Raw genomic sequence first — 21,508 nt, 5'->3', positions numbered from 1 at the left:
TAACTGACGTTGCAGAGAAATGTTCAGCTGGTAAATCACGAAGAAAAGCCAAAAGTCCCGAGACCCTAGAAAGGGTTCCAGGCCTAGATCTTAGAATGTTTTTAGGAGATGATTATCCCATTTGTGCCTCAAAAACATCTCTGAATTCTGAAAGTAACAGGACAAAAGAAAACTTTGCCACCAGCAGTATAGAGCTGATCAAACTTATTGGGAAATAAATTTGGCAAGACATTAAAATTAAGAACCTTATAAGCTGATGCTTTATATTCAGTTCTAAAGAAATCAATGAGAAATTGAGAGTCTTATGTTTGTCTAGAAATTCCTTACGATAGAAAAAAATCCAAATATACAACAGAATTTCTAAATAAATTATGTGCCTTTATGAACTATATTAAATATTATAATATAAATTTTTATGGACATGAGTAAACTTTCAAGATACAGTTTTGAAACAATACAAAAACTACATGGTATTTTTTTTGTCTGTATACAAGCTAACAGTGGTTTTATTATTTGGTTAAGGAGTAAGATTTTTCTCATGCACTTACACTTTCTGTATTTTCCAAGTTTCATTTTAACAATGAATAGTGTAGGGTTGTTCTCAGAAATAGAAAACAGAAATCATGCAAAATCACCAACATGCTATTAAAAACCAACCTGCTGAACTTCAGCTGCTGTGCTCCTGAAGAGTTCAATGTATCTTTTACCCAACAAATCCTTATGCTTTCTCAGTGCATTCTGTGCATACTCCTCACAAGCAAAGAGGACGAAAGCATCCCCTGTTGGCCTACCGTCTGGGTAGGTAACAAACAGGATGCCTTCCTTCCCCCCAGTGATAGGGCAATGCTGTCCAAAGAAGGCCACCACTTCATCAGCGGTGGCTGTGAATGGGAGCCCCCGCATGCGGACAATGACTTGATTTTCCTTGGAGAGAAACTGGGCTACCTCATTGGATGTACCTAAGGAACACAAATATTAGGAAGCATGGGGATAAATGATTAAGACATCAACTTTACCAACTTTAAAATGGTAAAATTCTAGGCAATGCCTGGAATTCGTAAGTAAGACCCATACTCCCAACTGAATTTATAGTAACATCCCAGGGGAAAAAAAGAATTCTCTTCCCACAGACTTAAAACTCTTCTGCTACCATTTTCATAAAACACTTCTCAATTAGAAGGGTAAACAGACAATTAAATTATGGACCAAAGACCATATTCTTCTCATGGAGAAGCAATTAATCATCATGGTGGTTAAGGGCACAGGTGCTGAAGCTAGAATGCCTGGATCTAATCCTGGCTTTACCATTTTACTAGGGTACCACTTTAATAAAGTATAACCTCTGTGCCTTAGTTTCCTGACCTGTAAATGAGGGTAAAATTACCTACCTCATAAATTATGAGAACAAGTTATTACATATGAAGTACTTTAGTGATTTTAGTTATTTTTCTTATTACTTCTTAGTAAGATACAAACATACTCAAATAGAGAGAATAGTGTAATGAATCTATTTGGCAGTTAGTTCCAACATTTATCAATATTCTGCCTAACACAAAGCATTTTGTACAGTATGGCCATGTAGCAAATATTCAAATGCATATCATTCAAGCTCATACACTAGTAACATTTTCTCTTAATCATACTGCCCACATACCATGAAATCCCAAACATTAATCTGAACATTAATTAACTTTGCCACCTACAATTTACAATGTTATCAATCATGGACACTCAGGATCATATGGCAATTCAAAATATATTTTATCCCCAACCAATATCAAACATGACTTTGGGAACTCTGGAAACACTATTAAACTTGAAGCTATGAATTTGGAAGCCCTGGTTTATCTCAAGAAATAAGAGCCAGAACAGAATTATACCAGAAAATTGTGTAAACAGGGTGCTGTTACTACAAGTTCTACAACTACAAAGATTTTTATCAGGGCTATCCTATAATGTAGGAATAAAAATGTTCTTTGTAGTACACAATTCACCACAGTATATTTTGGCAACAGGTATCAACAGTCTCTTAAAAGGTCCATCCATGTTCTTTGATTCAGCTATCCTACTTTTAGCCATTTATCCTAATAAGCGGCACATACAGAGATACAAAAATATTCACTGCAACATACTTAGAGTGAAGAGTTGAAAATAAGCTCTAAAATGCCCATCAGCGATGTTTAATAAAAATTTATGGTACATATAATACTGAACAGCAGTTAACACTTAAGAAAATTGAGTAACATAGGAAGATGTTCATTATACTAAAAGGAGCAAGGGAAAACTTCCAATAGAAACTTACAAAGTACTTAGTTATAGGTATAGAAAAAAATCTGTTGGACGAATCATAGTTAAGTTTTTTATGCACCTGTTATTTTTAGGTTTTAAGGTTATAAATCACTCAAGAATTGAATAAAGACTTTATATGTTCCTGCTTCTTTCAGACGATATTACTCCAAACACTACCTATCCTAAAATACTAGAAGCCAGGAAGTTACCATATTGATGGCCATTGATGAATTAAGGAAATTTAGAGAAAAACTAGAAGCAGATATGCAACACTTCCAGGCATTCTAATGTTGCTGTTTGAAAGCAGTTTTCAGACTGTTTACTTTCTTTCAAGAACTACTCTTTCTCTTTGTACATGACTTTATATAACCCTTTCACCTTTGAACAATACTATTTTTAATGGCTATGTAACTACAGTTGATTGATTCAAGTGTTAGGGCAAGTGTTACACATTATACTTACTGATACTATTGGACATTTTCTTCCTCTTATTTAAAAAAAAAAAAAAGGTCAATTCCTATATTTCATTGGGAAATAAAAACCATTCAAGACTATTTATCTACCCTTGATATTTAAGTAAAATTTTAGGATCTTATTATAGCCACATTTAATAAAAGGCACTCACCACCAGCAATTTTAAGAAAATCTTCACCTGTTGCTTTGTAAACCTAAGAAAAGAAAGGGAAATTAAAATAGTTTCTGAGCCTTCTTATGTTCATTCTCAAGATGTCAAGGATCTCAGGTTATGAAGATATACCTCAATGTACCGGGTTCCCATGTGATGTTTGTGCCTCTGTAGCGCTAAGTCTCTGTGCTCCTCGCTCACAAACCTAACCAGAGCTTCTCCATTCCTTCGACCCTGGGCATTCAGACAAAGTGCTGCACCTCCCCTTTGAAAAGAACAGAACAGAGAGCAGTAAGAAAAATAATACAGTGAGAAAAAAATGATAGGAAACCCATTGTCCCTTTGGGATTGTTACATAAAAGAGAGATGAAAGAAAACCAACTTGGCAATATTGAGTCCTTTGAAGAATCTTGCAATATCTTGATCCGAAGACTGCCACGGTAAACCTCGTGCCCTGACTATTGTGTTGTCATCAATAAGCTCCATCTTGCTGCTGTGGATTGAGCAAAATTTCAGGTTGCATGATTAATGCTAATGGCTCCAACCTATTACCCCCATAAGACAATTTGCTTATTTACACACGCGGTATTATTTATTTGGAGTTCAGACAGACTTTTAATACTGCCTGTTTTATTTTGTAACCTCAAAAATTATCTGGGCACAATTTAAAGTTATTTTTAAGTGGTTCACTATAGAAAGACAACTGGCTCTGCAGATCCAACACACCCAGCAAATCATCTATCTGCTGAGTTGCTGCTTGCTTGCCATGAACTCAAAAGGACTCGGTACCAATTCATAGGAAGCAGAGTTCTCCCAATATCCTGATGGCTGTTAAGTTCTAGAACCAAGGATAGGTTCAGATTCATTCTCCAAACTGGGCAGTACCAGCAGGTTTTAAACCCAGTTTGACAGCAATGTTTAAGACCTGTGAAGCTGGCAGTTAACCCACATCAGGAATGTGTGTTCACGCTCACCAGTCTGCCATTCAAATATCTCCTCTATCAAACCGGAGCCATCACAGGGAGTGTTTATGGAAATGCTTGGGAGTGCCCACACCTTAATGAGTCATTTGCAAATCACGTATAATATATTTTGACACCTTTTGATGTTCTATTCCTCCTATATTCACATTTTCAGTACTCCTAGGTCACTTCCCTAATGAGTCACTTTCTCCACAACTAAATAGGCCTCAAAGTCTCTCTGTGGGCAAAGATGTCAGAAGTTTCTGTTCACATCAGGCACCAGGCAATCTCTACAGAGTTCACTAGAGTGATTTACAAACTCATGCAGTTCTACCTGTGATCACAAACAGAGATACCACCATTTCATACTCCTCCCCAGTTATTTCCTTTGCTTTGAAGTAGAAGCTGATAGAGCACACTTTAAACTATCTCAGTAAAGATCTTGTGAACTCTTTTAAAGCCTATCATTTTTCCTTGGAAGTTTTCCAGTGAGAAGACGGATAGTTCAGAGAGGCTAAAATAAGAATCATAGACACAAACACATAATGTACTCATTAAGGTCATAGTGACTAAGGATACAAATATTTCATTAAATGTTAATCGTGGCATCCAAGCACACTTTAAGATATAACATTCTTTTATACAAGACCTAAGAGTGAAAAATGGATAGCCACAATATAAAGGGAGTTAAATATCACAAAGTGAATAAAACAAATAAAAAAGCTCAAATGGAATAGTACGCAAGTACTTACCAAGTGCCACTTTCAAATTTGTAATTCACTCTCTCTGGATCTGAAAACCTGTGATCTGAAAATGAGAACACACAAATCATCATTTTTGCTCGTAGGGAGACAAAGCTGTGGAAGGAAATTCAAAAGTATAGGTGAGGGAAAGAGGGTGGGATCAAATTCTAGGTCTGCATTGTTACAACAGTGATACTTACTATAAGGCTCTGAAATCATTGCTAAAATTATATTCCCCATATCTTCAACTTGAGAGGCTCCATACCGGGAGACTGAACTATTCTCTAAATTTAAACCTGGGAGATTAAGTCAAGGAAACATTTCGGGAAAGTAAAACGACATTGCTTATAACCTCAAATTAAATTCACACAGGCCTAAGAAACCAAGTAAAATGTACCTCTGACAATTCTGTGAAATCTCAGCATGGCTGTGTCCCATCAGTCTGGACTTCACCCACATTTCCTACGGTCTCCAACGCTCTCTTAGGTAAAATGACCAAATCAACCGCGTCCTGAGGTTCTACCAGCAATAAAAATTCTGTTTGTTGAGCAGTAGTAAATGCATGAATACTGAGACTTTTGTTTCAAACCATGAAGTAGTCCATAAAGTTAACAGAATCCTTTATTCGATATATTGTTACAGCATGCACAAGGCAATGGCCATGCTGGCTTAAAGATAATGTTAACATCAGTTAAGACCATAAGGTAGTAAATGGCCTTTTTTAGCCTAATATTGGAAAAAGACACCTCAAACTACTGATGACACTATTTTTGTGATGCCACTTCAACTCAGAACTTCCCTTCTAGATTTTTAGAGCCCCACAATCCGGCCATCTTGGCTGGCAACAAATGCTTGCTCTTTGAGAGTAAATTTGTAAGACAATTCAAGCACACGGAGCCAACACTGGCCTACATAGCTCTTGATCAAGAGAATACGCTGTTTGTTAAGCAGGCATAAGAAATGCATGGCGCAAACTGGGTTTGAGGGTGAAACCCAAAAGAAATTTTCATCAAGTTTTATGAATTTGCAATTTCGCTAAAATAAGAGTGTATCTTTGTCAGGATAGTTACCTTAAGAAGCTAACAGTCATTGAAGTGTTTATTTTAAGTTTCAATGCTATAATCATGTTTTGTATTCTGTATAAATTTGCATTAATTTTATAATGTAGTATAATGCATATAACAATACAGACTGGCCCCACACTCCAGCCAGCCCAGCGACTGATACTGCCACGCCTCCAGCCAAGGCCTCACCAAAATGCTATCTCAAATGGAACACGCCATAGAAATCATGATGTTCACATTTCACAGATTTGCTGAGGATAAAGGCTACTTAACAAAGGACCTGAGAGGACTCATGGAAAAAAAGAGTTCCTTGGATTTTTTAGAAAATCAAAAAGGTGGTGAACAAAATAATGGAGCTGGACTGGTGCCGAGCTGGCAAAGTGGGCATCTGGAGCTTCTAGCTGCTGGACTCATCACTGCCTGCAGTGCCTACTTCGTCATACACATGAAGCAGAAGGGAAAGAAGCAGGCAGCACTGAGCAATTACTCCCACCCTGATTAACATTTCTCCCAATGAGGCACTTAGGGACTATCTGCCCCACAGCTTCCCCCTGCTGAAGGATTTCATGAACAGATTGGGACCCTTAGAACACATACAAGTGAAATCCCACTCCCATTTGATGAGAGAAAGAAAAGCCAATTAAATCTGAGCAAGTTTTTTATTTTTATATTGCTTGCCTCCTCTTGCCCTTAATACACAAATATCTTAAAAATCAGCAAAAATAATACTATAGGACTCCAGTTTCTCAACTTTAATTCAAAAAGATACATGCAACCCTGTTTTTATTGCAGCATTATTTGGAAACAACCAAGGTAAATGGATAAACAAGAGTAGTACATATAGGGGTAGATCAAAGTAGGTTTAAAATTGTACTATGAATAATAACTAATAAAAAATGTTTCACATACTCACAACTATAAACCTTCTTTGCCCACCCCTGTATATACAATGGAATATTACACAGCCATAACAAAGAAGGAAGTCTTGCCCTCTGCAACATGGAGGGACACTGGGGTATCGTGCTAAGTGAAATAAATAAGATGACAAAAGACAAGTACGATATGATTTCACTCATATGTGGAATCTTACAAAAACAAAACAAAATAAATGAGCACAAAACCCCCCTCATACATAGGTTTCAGAGAACAGACTGTAGGGGAAAGGGTTGGGAGGAGGGCAAAAGGGGTGAAAGGGATCAATTGTATTGTGATGGATGGTAACTAGACTTACAGGGGTAAACACTATGTAGTGTATATAAATATTGAATTATAATGGTGTGCCCTGAAATAAATGTAGGCTTGCGTACCAGTTTTACCACAATTTAAAAAATAAAATGAACAGCCATCTGGGTGGTGGTTATAAGCATGTTTGCCTTATTTTATAATTTTCTGACTGGTATTTTTATAAGGATAAAAAATGAAGGCAGATATTAAGAAAACATTCGTAAGTAATGTTTTACCTCAAATGAGGAGGATATACAATGTTAAAACACTTCAGAGAGCTCCCTTCCACCAAACATTACAGCCAATCATCGGAAGAGTCAAGTCAATGAGTAATACCCCTTTCCATTCTCAAGTCAAAATTCCTTTCCGTTTCAGCCCTCCCCCTGCCCCCTCCCTTCCTGCAGCAGAGACTTTGTATCACTTTTCAACCGTACTAGTCAAATCCATTTTGTATGGTCCCTCACCAGCTACATGTCTCTGCAGTTAATATACCATATGTACAAATGTGGCCATGTGTTCCTTGGAAGACTACTTAACCCCACTAAATTTCAGGCTTATTTGTAAAGCCTAAATGGTGATCATCTTTAGTTCCCTGGGGTGTTTTCTTATAAAGATTAAATAAGATAAAATAAGCCCAGGGCACACAAAACAGGTATTTAATAAGTGATGTCCTTCCCCATCTTCCTAGAATCCTCCAGTGACCAACTTTCATAACCCATTAGATAATCACACTGAGAGTTACATTTATGGCTAAAAAACCTGAATTCACCAGATGCCTATTTGCATACTCACAGGATAATCACCAGGCTAAAATGGTAGATAATTTCTGCAACATATACACAATATCACATCCTTTGTATCTTCCAGTGATGAAAGCAATGTGCTGCTCACTGAAGAATTAGAAAAATCAGTCCCAGGAGATATTGAAACAACGGAGCAATTACCACACGTTGGGGTCATTAAAATGGTCACCTCTGGGAAGGCTGTACTATGACATATTTGTTAATTCAGTGCCACTTTCAAAGAATATGGTGACAGGACAGAAAACCAGAACCAAAGGATAAAGATACTCCGGGGAGACAACTGCCCTAAATTTTCTGTGGAGGAATGGGGAGAGAGCCCTTTAAGGATCCTTACAAAACTAAGGAAGATTAGCTCTGACTAGTCATAGTTTATCGTGCAAACTCTGTTACTGCTGAATAATCGTTTGGAGCCTGGCAATTCAAGTAACAAAGAAAATGGAGTAGAGAGAAACGTATCCAAAAAATGGGAAACAATCCTACTGTATAAGCCACTACTGGCATGTAGGGCAAATGGGTCTTTGTTGGGAGGGGTTTTCCTGTACACGGTAGGATTTTTTTTTTGTAGCATGCTGGCCCCTACCCACCCTGATTGTGATTTAATATGTTTCCAGACATTGCCAAACATCCCTTGGTGGGCAAAAACCACGCTAGGTTGAAAACCACTGGTGAAAGCTTACAGTTCCCTATAGCTTTGATTTCACCCTTTACCCATCTATAGGACTGTCAGAAAAAGCTCTTACATGTAAGAGACTATTATTGGATATAGATTTTTAAAGAAAATTGGCCAAACATCATCTACTTCCTTCTATTTTCACAACAGCCCGGTCAATAGTAAAGCCAAACAGATGAAGAAACTTGAATTCAGAAAAGTGCGATTAACTCATTCAGTTTCCCAGCTGTAAGCAATGGAGCTGGAATTCTAATACAGCTCTGATTTGACGATGTGTGCATAATTTCCTGCTCCAAGTAACTTTCCTTAATTTATTTTGAGCGATACTTCTGAGAAGCTTTCTACATAAGAGCCAAGTAAAAGAGATCAAAAGTAAAAACGTAAAGTATCCTGTCTGTGCAGACATAGATTTGTAGAGGAAGAATTATTTTTACTGAATTCTACTTTTTAATTAAGAATATGTTCTACAGAGCTGTAAATTACAGCATAGGGAATACAGTCAATAACATCATAATAACTATGTATGGGGCCAGGTGGGTAGTTGCAATATCAGGGCGACCACTCTGGAAAGTACATGATTTTCTAACCACTATGCTGTAGATCTGAAACTAACACAGAATAATATTGAAGTAAAATGTAATTGGAAAAAATTTTCTGAAAAGAGTATGTTCCAGACATTTGGCTAACTTGGTTCCACATAACAAGTCCCAACATGTTTCTCTTCATGTCATCACACACCAAAAGGATCAGCAGTTCTAAGCTCCCAACAACCTTTAAATCACCTAATCTCCTGCATACCCAAACCTCCCCGTTACATACCCCCACACCCCCCCCAAAAGGTTTGTTCAATTCATAATCCTTACCAGAATTTAACATGAACAAATGAAAGTGAGGAAAAAAACAAGTCTTAGTACCAATTCTTTCCTCTATCAATTTATAATTATATATTGAATTACTTGCTGCACGTCTGATCTTGAGGGAAGGCAAGATGAGTCTGTGCCTCCTGATTTATGGCTCCTCATGCAACTTACTCATCCTGCCCTTGAGGCAGCCACAACAGCACCAACAGGCTTAGCCAGCTTTATAAATGAGAAGTGCCATGAGGAAAGGAAGAAGGGTAAAGCCAGGCTGGTGGGAACGTAACTAACATTTCAGGTTACAAATGAGTAAAATGCTACAGAGTTTATAATTCCAGAGACTGTCTATATTAGAACAAGATAAGTGTTTCCTTTAGTGCCACCTCTAGCAAAACAGATTCAGGGTTTAACCCACACTTTTACTAGCTGTAAGTAGAATTCACAGAGAGAAATTTTACAAAGTTCATTAGCTTATCCACTCAAAAAGTTAGCTTTCCCAACTGCCTGAAAATTGACACTTTTAGTTCCGAAGAACCAATTTCCATTTTTACATCTCTTTTTACACCAGATTTTTAGTTTATACCTAAGAAGGTCACATATATGAAATAACAAATAAATAAGTTTATACTACATTACAATTTAAATATCATATATTATTATTGCATCCCAATTCACAATTTCAACTCAAAGCCATTTTTTCCTGCCAAAGACCCCTCAAATGACGTTTGCTTCTTCCCCTTCTATTCCATTCACTCATTTATTTGTAGTATAACACATCTGCCTATATTGCTACACATAATATCTATTTACAAAAAAATATCTATGGTAATGAACAAAGGAATAGCAAACAAAACATGGCAAGAGAAAAGCTGAACTAGTGTTCCACGTAAGAACTGAATTTCCTACAATTATGTAGAGAAATGAAACAAGTGACAAATTACCCTTACATGAATTGATAATTTAAAAATAGGTTCTATAAATGATCTGCTATACTTTAAAGTGAGCTTTGAAAGAAGCAATCAAGAATGCCTACATAAAAGAACATAACCAGGAGCCAAGGCAACAAAAACATTTTTATACCAATAATACATGCTGGGAAAATCATCTAAAATCATAGTTTTAATTCTATTCCTCAGAGGCTTACTTACTCTTTCCAAGAGGAAAAAAAAATCTACTCTAACAAATATTGTAATGCAGCGCCACATGAATGTCTAACAAACTGACAAGTCAACTATACTCTAGAGCAGCGGTTCCCAATCTCCAGGCCACAGACCAGTACCGGACCAGACCCGGTCTGGGCCTGTTAGGGCTGCAGAGCAGAAGGTGAGTTTGAATGCAATGTGCTTGAATCATCCTGAAATCATCCCCAAACCATCCCTCCCACCCCTGGTGGAAAACCTGTCACTGGTCCATGGTGCCAAAAAGGTTGCGGACCACTGCCCTAGAAGAAATAAGATGGAAGTAGGGGCCAATGTGACAAAAGAGATGACAAATTTACTTTAGAAAAAAACATTTATATGGGATAAATAAGGGAAGGGAGATTTCATGACAATAAAACAAGACTTCTAAAGTAAAAAATTATCCTGGAATTCCCAGTTTATATTTTAAAAATAAATTATAATTACACCACACGAAATAATCAACGTATCTGAGTACTAGCCAAGAATATACAGCATTTCTAGTCCCTTAACTTATTATAGACCACAAACCAGAGTATTTGCCGATTTGGCACACATTATATGGATGTGATGCCAAAGATAATTTCTTCCCCCTTCTAGCTAACAAGGTCAACCACTAACCAGCGTTACTGTACACTTGGTAATATTTAAAATCCCTTTCATACGCACAAAGGTACCAAAGAGAATTTAGCACTTCCTTCCACTCTTTAAGCAGGGCAATGAAGCTTTGCGAGACTGCAAATGCCCAGTTCAGTTAATCACAACAAATAAGCACGTAAGAGCAGAATGAACCACACTGACAGCACACAATATTTTACAAATGGAGAAGTGAAATTAATCTTGATGTTTACCTGTACTAACACGTAGTTGATGCTTTAAAAGGTCTACATCCAGGCTTGCACAAAGTTAAAAGAATTTCAAGTGTAAAGTAGTTTAAATAGTGTCTTAAATCAATAAGGAAGTCCTTTTCAAAGTCCTTGGCAGCTGTTTTCCTTCATGAGCGACACCCAACAACCTGGTGAGGCTTGAAGAATCACAATCAACTTTGGAGAGTGTGCAGCAGGCTGGGTACTGGCTAAGTGGTTGCATATACTGTCTCGTTTTTCCCTACAATAGTAATGTCCATTTTAAGATAGGAAAATTGAGGTAGAGGTGCAGTAAATTCACCCCCAATAAATCTGACAGTGCAGCTTATGTTCTTAAGCACTTCAGTATATATGAACATCTTTAGAACACACACACACACACAGTAACACATCACTGTTAGCAGCACATACACACCCACATATCCTTTACCTCGCCAATGAAAGAACTGGTGAAACACATAAACGCACCCCCCCTCCCACTACTAATCTTTAGATGGGCAGGCAAGAGTGGTTTAGTGATTTTTTTTTTATCCTGATAAAGGAAAGGATAGAAATGGTATTTGCTAATGTCAAACAGTACATACAGATGCAATACAATACCCTATAACTGGCTAGAAATTTTACAAAATCACCTTCCCTTTCCTGATCAACAGTTTACTCAATATGCACTGAGGAAACACAGAATGTAAATTTATAAGGGCGATAATCTATGCTAAATGCCAGCCGCACCCTCAAATAATCTTTATAGCTCTAGAATATTACCCCCTAGTTAATGAGCATTACATTCACATTGGACACAGGATCAAATGCTGGTGTTCCTAACTAACATGAGATGAAACCTCCACGCCTCAGTTCCCCCAGCTGTAAAAAGAGGTACCACCTCCACTAGGCTCTTGCGAGTACTGACGGGATATGTGGAGGCAGCACTCAACTGACAGTTCTTTCACCTGCCCTCCTGACAAGGCCATACTTTATTAAAAATAAGTCCTTAGTAAAGGCGTGGCAAAGTGGAGTTAAAATACGAGAGGTCCTGATTTATTAAAAAGAATAAATCAGTTCCCAAATAACAAAGCTAACAAAAATAGGTCAAGAAAGCAGAAAAAACTAATTCCATCCAACTTGAGAAGGATAAAAAGGATTACATACTCGATTTAAAAACTGGTTAAGTCATTTATATAAATAGTCCCATAATCAAAATGTCCTTCCATCAGGAGACAATTAGTATTAATTTCTACAAGGGATCCAAGACAACTTCTTTCTCAAAACAAACAACAATAACTCACAGGGGCCCCGATCCCTGTCACCACGCCCTCACCACCTCACCTGGTTAAGTAAAAAGCTTACAAAACACCACCCACGGCTCACCTACTGACTGAGGTCTTCTTTCCAACTGGGACTGCACAACTCAAAACGCAGGCAGCAGCACTGACAGCGGCGTAACTCAGGCCGGCACTGACCCCACAAAGGTTTTAGAACCAACGCAATGACAAGAGAGGGAAATAAGTGCTAAAATAACAACCAGAACTGCATTCAAGAAATTCCTAAAACCCATTCTTTTCTTAAAGAGGTCATACTTTTCGGTTACATAGCACCTGACGCAAAGCTTCCATTTGGGAATACCAGAGATAAAATTGAGGCGTAAAGTGACTTTCCTAGGAAAGCACAGCGGCACACTCTCTTCGTTGTCCCTTTCCAGGGGTCGGCAAAGAGCCTCCTTCCCCTGCTGGTTTACCTGGTGGAACAAGTAGTCCCCTCAGGAGCAAGGGGCTCTCCTTCTACTTGGCAAAACCACCAAGGATGTGTAATGACCATCTTTCTGTTTTCAAATTTAGTGCCAATTCCATATTACAAAGGAAAATGTTTAGTGGCCTGAAAGAAAAGGACAACTCTTCAGTTCAGACACACTGTAGAAATCCTTTGCATAGATAAGCACAAGTTGATAATCAAATTTAGTATAATTGCTTTTGACCTGAGGAATTCGTTTGGTGGCTTACTCAGGGAAATAATGATTCCCCTGAATAGAAGTCATAAAACAATTGATCACAGTAGCAGTATAAAACAAAAACCACTGCTAGGAAAGCTGAATAATATTTCTTACATGCTAAATGGGAAAAAAACATGCACACAATAAAAACATTTAAGAGTAAAATCCACTTCTTGAATGGCAATAAAACTCTAAATCTAAGACTCTCCCTATGTAAGCCAAAAAGAAAGTAGGCATTAATTAGGCTATTTTTTAAGAAATATAAAATTCCCTAGTTTTTCAATGAACACCTTACTTAATGGCTATGAGACGCTTCATAAAATTTCAGGTGTGATGTACCTGAAATGGAGCCTGACTTAGCTTTATTCACAATTCATCTGTTATATTTAATTTTCATCTCCATGACATTTCAAAAAGAACTACCAACAAATAGTTTTAGAACTAGGATTAAAGGGAATGACAAAAAATAATCAGTGTAGCATCCTACCCATTCACCTAAAGGTCAGATAATGCAACTTTTTATTTTAAAAAGTAACATACAGTGGGGCGTATAGATAATACAGCATGGAGTGAGTAAAAAGCCAAGTTTACCACCTTGAAAATATTTAATAATAACCCAAAATCTTACATGTATGAAACGCTGAAATTTTTACTACAATCTGACCTGTAATCACTATAGAAAGATTTTCTTTGCTAGAAGAGGAAACTGAATAGTCAGAGATAAAAAATTCTTAAAATACTGCCTTCCCTGCTCAAATTGTCTTTTTCTAGATTAAGATAACTTATGAGAGTTTCCCTCCACTACCTCTGATTCATTTTTTAGAATTTTTGGCTCTCTATTTTGTACCACTGCATCTAACAGTTCAGCATTTGCTATGGACTGATCTGTGTCCCTCCCACAAATTCATGTTGAAACTCTAGCCCTCAATGTGACTGTATCTGGAGAAAGTATTCAGGAGGAGGTTCAGACCACAAGGGAGGGGCCAGACAGAGAGAGGAAAAGAAAGGTATTTCCTCCACTTCTCCCCTCGCCCATGGGAAATACAGTGAGGAGATAGGAAGAGCCCTCAGCAGAAACTGATCGTGCTCCCATCCTGATCTCAGACTTCCCAGATTCCAGAACTGTGAGAACATAAATTTGTCCTTTAAGTCACCCAGTCTATATTTGTTATGGCAGCCTGAGTTAACTGATACAGCATTCAAACCAACCAAGCAAAAAGTAAGAATTCTTCTGCCATCCCAAACTTCTAATGAAATTCTTATTAAGAATCCCCTCAAAATGTACTTACTCCACCCTTCTCCCAGCACTACTAGCAGCTAAACCACTAACTAACCAGTTGCTAAACCTGCTAAACCAAAATTGCAGCTAACTGCTTCCAATAAGAAAGCAACTAACATGGGTTTTACCTGTTTACAAGTGGTTAGGAAAAATATGTGAGCAACCTTTTCAATCAGGAAACGAAATTTTGAAATAAAACAAAAATCAGGCTTTCACTCCTGAAAAAGAATGGGAATGTTTAAGAATAAACATCTCTTACCCATAAGTTCCTGAAAGCAACTGGAATCCAACTTCATGACGATTCTCGTAGTGGCTTTGGGCGTGTCACCTAACCTTTCCATTACTCAGTATTCCATCTGATACGTTAGCACATGACTGCTTATTAATTAGTACTTTAAAGACTCACTGGATGAAAGATGATGGGTCATTCATGACTACAAGATTTGTGATTATTAAATTTACTTTTAAATACACAATGCGCTAGATATACTATCTTGGTAATAAAAAACAGGGGGGAAAAATCCCAACCTCACTTGATCTCGCAGACTGTCAATTTTAACCAACACGATTTTTGGTGTATTCCACAGTCCCAGGGAAGATTAAAAGGATTACCAATGAATAGCTGTTTGTAAAGAGAATATATCCACTACTTAAAAAAAAAATTCTTATCCATTCAAAAGCCAAAATAAACCCTAAAACCAAGATAATCAAGAACAAGTGGCCTTGGAATTGGTATCAAATAAATTAGTCTTCACATTCATCAATAACAACAAACCCCCCCCCCAAACCCATTCTCTTAATGTGAAATTGAATTCTATTCTAGATCTATTCAACTCACAAAAATTCATCTAACTAAATCACCATTAAAATTCAGCAAATTATAACTACTTTAAAAGATGCCTATAATTGGCCCTGACTGGTGTGGTTCAGTGGGTTGGGCGTTGTCCAGCAAACAGGAAAGTTGTCAGTTTGATTCCAGGTCAGGGCACATGCCTGAGTTGAGAGCCAGGTCCCGGCGTGCAAGAGGCTACAGACTAAGACGTTTCTCCCCATCTCTTTCTCCCTTCCTCCCCCCATCTCTGTCAAAAAAAAAAAAAAAAAAAAAAAAAGCTTATAATTGTATTGTTAGGTCTTCATAGCACATACATAAGTTTTAGACAGGCCATTTTCATCCATATACCGACAAAGTTAAAAATCTTTCTTGAATTACCGTGGGGTTTTTTTTGCAGCTATCTTTTCAAATGTTTCTAGAGTCATCACTTAAAGGATACACTCTGTCATTGCTGCAACATCCAGTTTATCAATATCAGGTGAACCAGGGCAACATTTCTTGAATTCTTTTCGAAGATCAAAAAAGGAATAGAAGCATTCAGGCAATAATACATTCTGAGGGAGGACAAGGTATACATTGTTAACTAGATGAATTTAGTTCACTGTTTCCTTAATGATTAGGAATCTAAGAATTGAATGTAAGTATATTTTACCACAATTTTTTAATGTTTTTTGTAATTGAATGTTAGGATGTTTTTATTTTCTGCTATAGTATTATATCCTGTATACAAGTCTCATTGGAAAAATTTCATCTTATTTTAAGGCAATTGATTATAATGTTTGTTTTCCATTACGCATTCCATTCAAAACATTTCTTGAAGCTGTAAATACATTTGTATTTTATATTTTGTTTAATAAAACTACATTCTTTCTAGCTGTCATCATTTTACACTACCTGCATTTTCAAGCAGCAAATTAGCTCTCAGTTCTCATATAGATGCATACATTTACAATGTATACCTAAAAATAGGATTCAGTTATAAAACACAGTACTTTTAAATACTAGGTTCTAATAATGCATATTTTCCTTACTAAAATCAGACTAAGGTAGTGAATTCCTTATTACCTGAAAAGGATTTATTTTTGCGCCAAATTAGAGTCCTGCATTAGTTTTTCTGACCATTATTCTGGCTATACCTGAGCAGTCAAATTAGACTTCATTAAAAAAAAAAAAAATCAAAAATCTCAAAGGCAAAGGAAAAATAGCTAGCTATTGTTCTTAGCTACTAGTGCTACTCTTACAGTTATTAAACAAAGCAACTGTCTGGGCAAATATTAAACTATCACTTTTTATTTTTTCTGGACAAAAAAAACCCTTATTGAATAACTTTCAAAGATTTTTTAAAACTGAATTTAGATTCTTCTTAAAACCTCAAAATCTTTCATTGTATTCACTTACTGGGAATTTCTACTCATTTGTACATTAGAAAGTCAAGGAAATAAAGGCTTTTTTAAAGTTTGTAACCCACAACCTTTATGCAATAATGTCTCTATATAAATTTCCTCTATTGGATTCTGTCAGATATAACCTGCTCATGCTATATTTGAGATAGGTGTTAATTTACCATAGTCAGTTTCCACAATAGTTACCAAAAGAATCATGCATCCTCACATTTACTTATGAAAATGTTAATTTGAAAGCCATTTATAATGACGTTAACTCACATGCTCAACAATAAAGGCTGGTTGAAATAGCTGTATCCATTTAAAATAGTGAATATTTTAGTGCTTACAGAAGATACTGATGTTATATTAAATTATTAAGTAGGCTAAAAGGTTTGTGTAGTGTGAATGCTCCTTGTAAAAATAAAGTTTTTCTACAAAAATCTGAAAGAAGATATCCAAATATGTTCACATTAGAGAAAAACACTTTCTTATCTTCTGAGTGGCAGGATTACTTTTCTGTTTTACCATTTTCTCTACTTTTCCTTAATGAATAGAGTAGCTTTCATTATGATAATAAATTGTTTTAGTTTCTTGTTTTATGATACTAAATTAATTGTTTCACTTTTCTTAACCAAAATCCTAATATAAATGACTCAGGAAAATGTCTCAATTTTTCTCTGGAGGTTTTCCCATATCAAAGGCAGCCCATCTAAAATAACAAAACCAGCTGTTTTCCTTCAGCTCAACAGGGAAAGAATTAAGTTTTATCCTTCCTCATATGAGTTTGAGGGGGGAAAAATACCCATATATATCTATTTCCAGATCAAGGGGATAGCAAGTGGTCTAGCATTTAACAACAACAACAACAACAACAAAAACGAAAACAACAAAACTCCTCCCTTTATTCAAATAATTACTAGTGTTCCTATAAAGGGAGTGAGTTTCCTCCCTCACGATTTAGGAACTTGAGGTTCTCCTTCAAACTTTTAAAATTATCATTATACATTTATTTCATTTCTTCCCCTCTACCTACTGAAGTAAAGAGAAAGATCTGCAATGACTACTCACTTGTGACTTCAACTGTCTAAACCTTTCACTCCAAGAATTGCTTCATACAGTTTCCCTAAAAATATTTTACTTCCATCCTTGCAAGTTATAGCTCAAACTAATTAGGCTGATCAAATGAACTATATTAGCAATGATTGGCTACACTAGGTCTGCTATCTATGTTCTCGGTTTTCCCACTGCTCCTCCCTCATTCTTCCCAGGGACAGAAATCACATTACACCTACAGTAAGATTCTATTTTTCTCACTCCATACTCTTTTCCAGTATCAGAAAGATAAGCAAAGGTAAAAGATGGGGCTGACCCTGTTGTTTTGATACAGGATTCAATCAGTTCTGAATATTTACTTTAAGTCAAACAAAGCACAGTATACCATAATCAATGTTCCACTAGTTATATGGTAAAGTCTTACTTTTCCAGTACAAGCTTTTAAATGGAATTATTAGAATTACAATTTAAAAGGTTTCATTGAACTTTTTTTCTTTGCTCCTTCCTTTCTAGGATAAAGCATGTTCCATTCAAATAGGAATATTACACTGTATTAAAATACAGTTCTCTCCTCCTTGCAGTTATTTTAAGTGTCAAAAATTCAGCTAATATGCTTTGGAAATGGGAGAATGCCATGCATTTCAAAAACTTAACATAAACAAGAAAAAGTTCATTAAGTCACCAAAGGGCTATCTCTAAAATTACTGCAATCTCTAACATTTCTATGGAAGTGTCATGCATTTTGTATTGTGGTAAAATATACATAACACAATATTTAATGCTTCAATAAATTAAGTATACAGTTCAGAGGCATTAAGTACATTCGTATTGTTGCAAAACCATCACCACTATTCCTTTGTCATCTTCTGAAACCGAAATTCTGTGTTACCCATGAAACAATAACTTCCCATGTGCATCTATTTAAAATCGAGAAACTTAGATAACCCATTAAAAAAAAAGCCTCCAGTCATCCCAAAGATCCCATCGTTTTTGGGAAACCTGCACGCTTGCTTACCTTCTTGGAAGCCTCGGGATGCAGGATTTGCCTGACATGAAGCTGCCCATCAGTACAGAGACAGAAAGAGGTTCCTACACCAATATTTAGTTCATTGCTCACTGACTGGTTAAACTGAAAAGAACAAGACACAGGATGCAATTGACGCAGGATTTACAAACTCTGCAAAGTGGCCCCACTTGGTGATAACCAGAGAAAACCGAGAAAAGTACTGTGAAAAGGGAAACAGGCGCTGGGGGCAACATTAGAAAGTCTAGACTCCCAGAAACTGTCTAGTTTCCTTTAAAACGGGGAAGCTTTCCAATCAAACCGCGGTTAAAGAACGGGAGAATTCAGAAAAATACATTCTACCATTCTTGCATTTCCGGGAAAAATACAAAACTTTTAAATCAAAGGTCTCGTTTCATCAGCAGGTTGCCTTTAGATTACATCATTCCCTGGTGTTACTTTTTGTTGTAGGCTTATTAAGAAAGATGCCAGTTGGGGGACGTAAGTAATGGGTATACAGACCTCTGGAAAGCCTGGTAATGCGTTCCCTGAAACACACCTCAGAAATTATGACTTTGCCCTGTAATTCACAACTCGTGTGCTCGGGCAGGGACTGTGAGAGCGCCGGAAACTCACTGTGCACAGGTGTTTAGCACCTCCTCCCAACTCCCATTTGGTCAGCACCCCGAGGCAGCCGGTCACCTCGATTCCAAAAAGGGGATTCCACCACTTTCACAGCGACCCAGCTAGCAGCTCTGCACGTCCGGGCCTACAAACCCTCCCCGGCGCTAAGACCAAGGCCACTTAAAGAAGTACTAAGGGAACCGGAACCGAGCCTCTGGGACTCCAGACCCCTGAAAGCAGGCACTCGGTGCCCGGTCCGCCCGCCCGCGGGTCTACACCACAGCGCCCCCTGCCCCGGGTCTGAGCCACAAACCCAAACCCCCGCAGAGCACAGCGGCGTCTGGGGTCTGGGCCGGGGGATGGGGGCGCTAGGATTCCAGCTCCGCTCATCACTCAATTGGTAAAGCTCGGCTGATTCTCTGGCCCAGGGAATGACTCAGGAAACAATTCGAAAACTAGTGAATTTTGGTCCAAAACCCTGGAGTTTGGGAGATGAAGAGAAATAGCGATCTCCTCCCTCCGACCCGGCCCTCGGAGCTGGGTTTCCACCCACGCGGCCGGACGTCCAGTCTCCCACCCCGGGAATGCACGTGGACCGCGGGGCGAGGGCGTGGGGCCTGGTAAGGCTGGGCCCGCTGCCGGGGACGCCAGTGCGGCTGGGCTGGGGGAGGGCAGCGCGGCCCGGGGCTGTCACCTGTCGGAGTGCTTGGTCTAGCTGCGGTGCCGCGGACAGCTTTTCGACGTCGATCTTAGTTTCTTCTTTACAATCCTCCGTCAGTTCCAACTGATCCGGTCTAACTAGTACTTCGTGCAACTGTCCCACCTCCGAGGAAAAGACACAGGAGTCATTTTCCCCCTTCCTCAATTTGGGGGCCTCTTTTACACCCTCCTCCCTCGCTCCCCTACCGGAGCGGCCCACGCCTCGGGAGGGGTCTGGTCGCAAAAATCAAAGCTCGCTCTTCGCCAGCGACTCCGGCGGAGTGGTCCGCGCGGCCCTGCCTCCGACCCCACCCCCACCAGGATCCGGACGGAAAAGTCCTGGAAGCGGACACTGGGGCCCCAGGGATTCCAGCCGGTCTCCGCGGGGCGTCCTCCGACCGGCCGAGAACCTGGCTCGGAGGCGCCCGGCCCCCCCACCTGAGCCAGATTTTGGAGGGCTGAAATGGCTCCAAGGCTGTTGGCCGACAAGTCTGGTTTTACTCTGGATTCTCTAGGCCCCAGGTCCTTCCTCACAAGTGAACAAACTAGAGCACTTGTTTACCGACCCCCCCCCCCGCCAACTTCTACAACAAACTTCTTGCCCCACCCCTATCATTTGGGCAGAAATGTGGAGAAATACCTTTTTGTTGGCCAGATCCACGACTTTCCATAACAGCAGGATCAGCTCTTTCTCATCCGAGCCCAGCTTGGCCCCAGTGGCCCCAGCAGTGATTCCAAAGAGCACCACCAAGTAATCCGGAGACGCCGTCATGACGATAGGTGGGGAGGGGGGAAAGGGGGGTCGGGAGGCGGTGAGGTGGAGTGGAAGTGAGAAGAGAAAACCTGTGCTAAAACCTCTCCTAAAAGAAAAGGAAAGAGCGCCCACCCCCCCTCCTCCTCGCCGCTGCTGGTGCAAAAGGCGGTAACCAACCACCCAAGCCGACACCTGGCCAGTGCTCCACACCCTGGGCGGGAAGGGGGGTGGGAAGGAGGGCGCAGCAGACCTGCCCTTTTTCTATTCAATGGCCCTAGAGTCTATGCAAAAAGCCTGGAGCAGGGCTGCACCCCCGGGAGGCGCGCGCAATGGCTGAAAGCTTTTCTGTTTTGGGATGTGGCTCTACCTGCCCGCCCCTTCCCCCTCCCCCACGTGGTGCAGGTAAGAGACACCTGGCGGCGCCGGCCCATTGGCTCCTTTAAACCACGACGTGGCAGCGGTGGGGGAGGAGGCCACCTGGGGAAAGGAGGAGGAGGGGGCGGGAGACAATGGCTGGATGAATGGAGAGGGGCGGGCGAGAAGGGAGGAGGGGGAAGAGTCGCAGGGCGGGGAAGAGCCAGTCGCTACCCGAAAGGTAGCGGAGGCCAGATGGG

General features: G+C 39.1%; 1 protein-coding gene and 1 pseudogene across 5 annotated transcripts in view; one reads left to right on the top strand and one right to left on the bottom strand.

The window, feature by feature from the left end:
- ESRP1 (epithelial splicing regulatory protein 1) overlaps window positions 1–21,201 on the bottom strand; it is a 55,154-nt gene extending 33,953 nt beyond the window's left edge. For all 5 annotated transcript variants that reach the window (XR_008530571.1, XM_054590269.1, XM_054590271.1 and 2 more), the window contains exons 1-10: window positions 20,781–21,201; window positions 20,136–20,264; window positions 18,830–18,943; window positions 15,816–15,930; window positions 4,820–4,915; window positions 4,629–4,683; window positions 3,297–3,407; window positions 3,047–3,179; window positions 2,915–2,957; window positions 658–959 (exon numbers count right to left, since the gene is read on the bottom strand). Coding sequence is in view for 4 of the 5 variants with exons in the window: in XM_054590269.1 (XP_054446244.1) it covers window positions 658–959; window positions 2,915–2,957; window positions 3,047–3,179; window positions 3,297–3,407; window positions 4,629–4,683; window positions 4,820–4,915; window positions 15,816–15,930; window positions 18,830–18,943; window positions 20,136–20,264; window positions 20,781–20,912 (1,230 nt within the window). In the remaining variant the exon portion in view is untranslated. The remainder of the gene's footprint in view (window positions 1–657; window positions 960–2,914; window positions 2,958–3,046; window positions 3,180–3,296; window positions 3,408–4,628; window positions 4,684–4,819; window positions 4,916–15,815; window positions 15,931–18,829; window positions 18,944–20,135; window positions 20,265–20,780) is intronic.
- On the top strand, window positions 5,877–6,185 carry LOC129084106 (protein S100-A10-like; annotated as a pseudogene).
- Window positions 21,202–21,508: the final 307 nt, after the last annotated feature.

Source organism: Pteronotus mesoamericanus, unplaced genomic scaffold, assembly GCF_021234165.1.
Source record: "Pteronotus mesoamericanus isolate MK-2021 breed Mesoamerican mustached bat unplaced genomic scaffold, CSHL_Meso_final scaffold_174, whole genome shotgun sequence".
NCBI classification, from domain to species: domain Eukaryota; kingdom Metazoa; phylum Chordata; class Mammalia; order Chiroptera; family Mormoopidae; genus Pteronotus; species Pteronotus mesoamericanus.
Note: the sequence above shows the minus strand (reverse complement) of the source record. Positions and strands in the feature narration are given on the sequence as shown.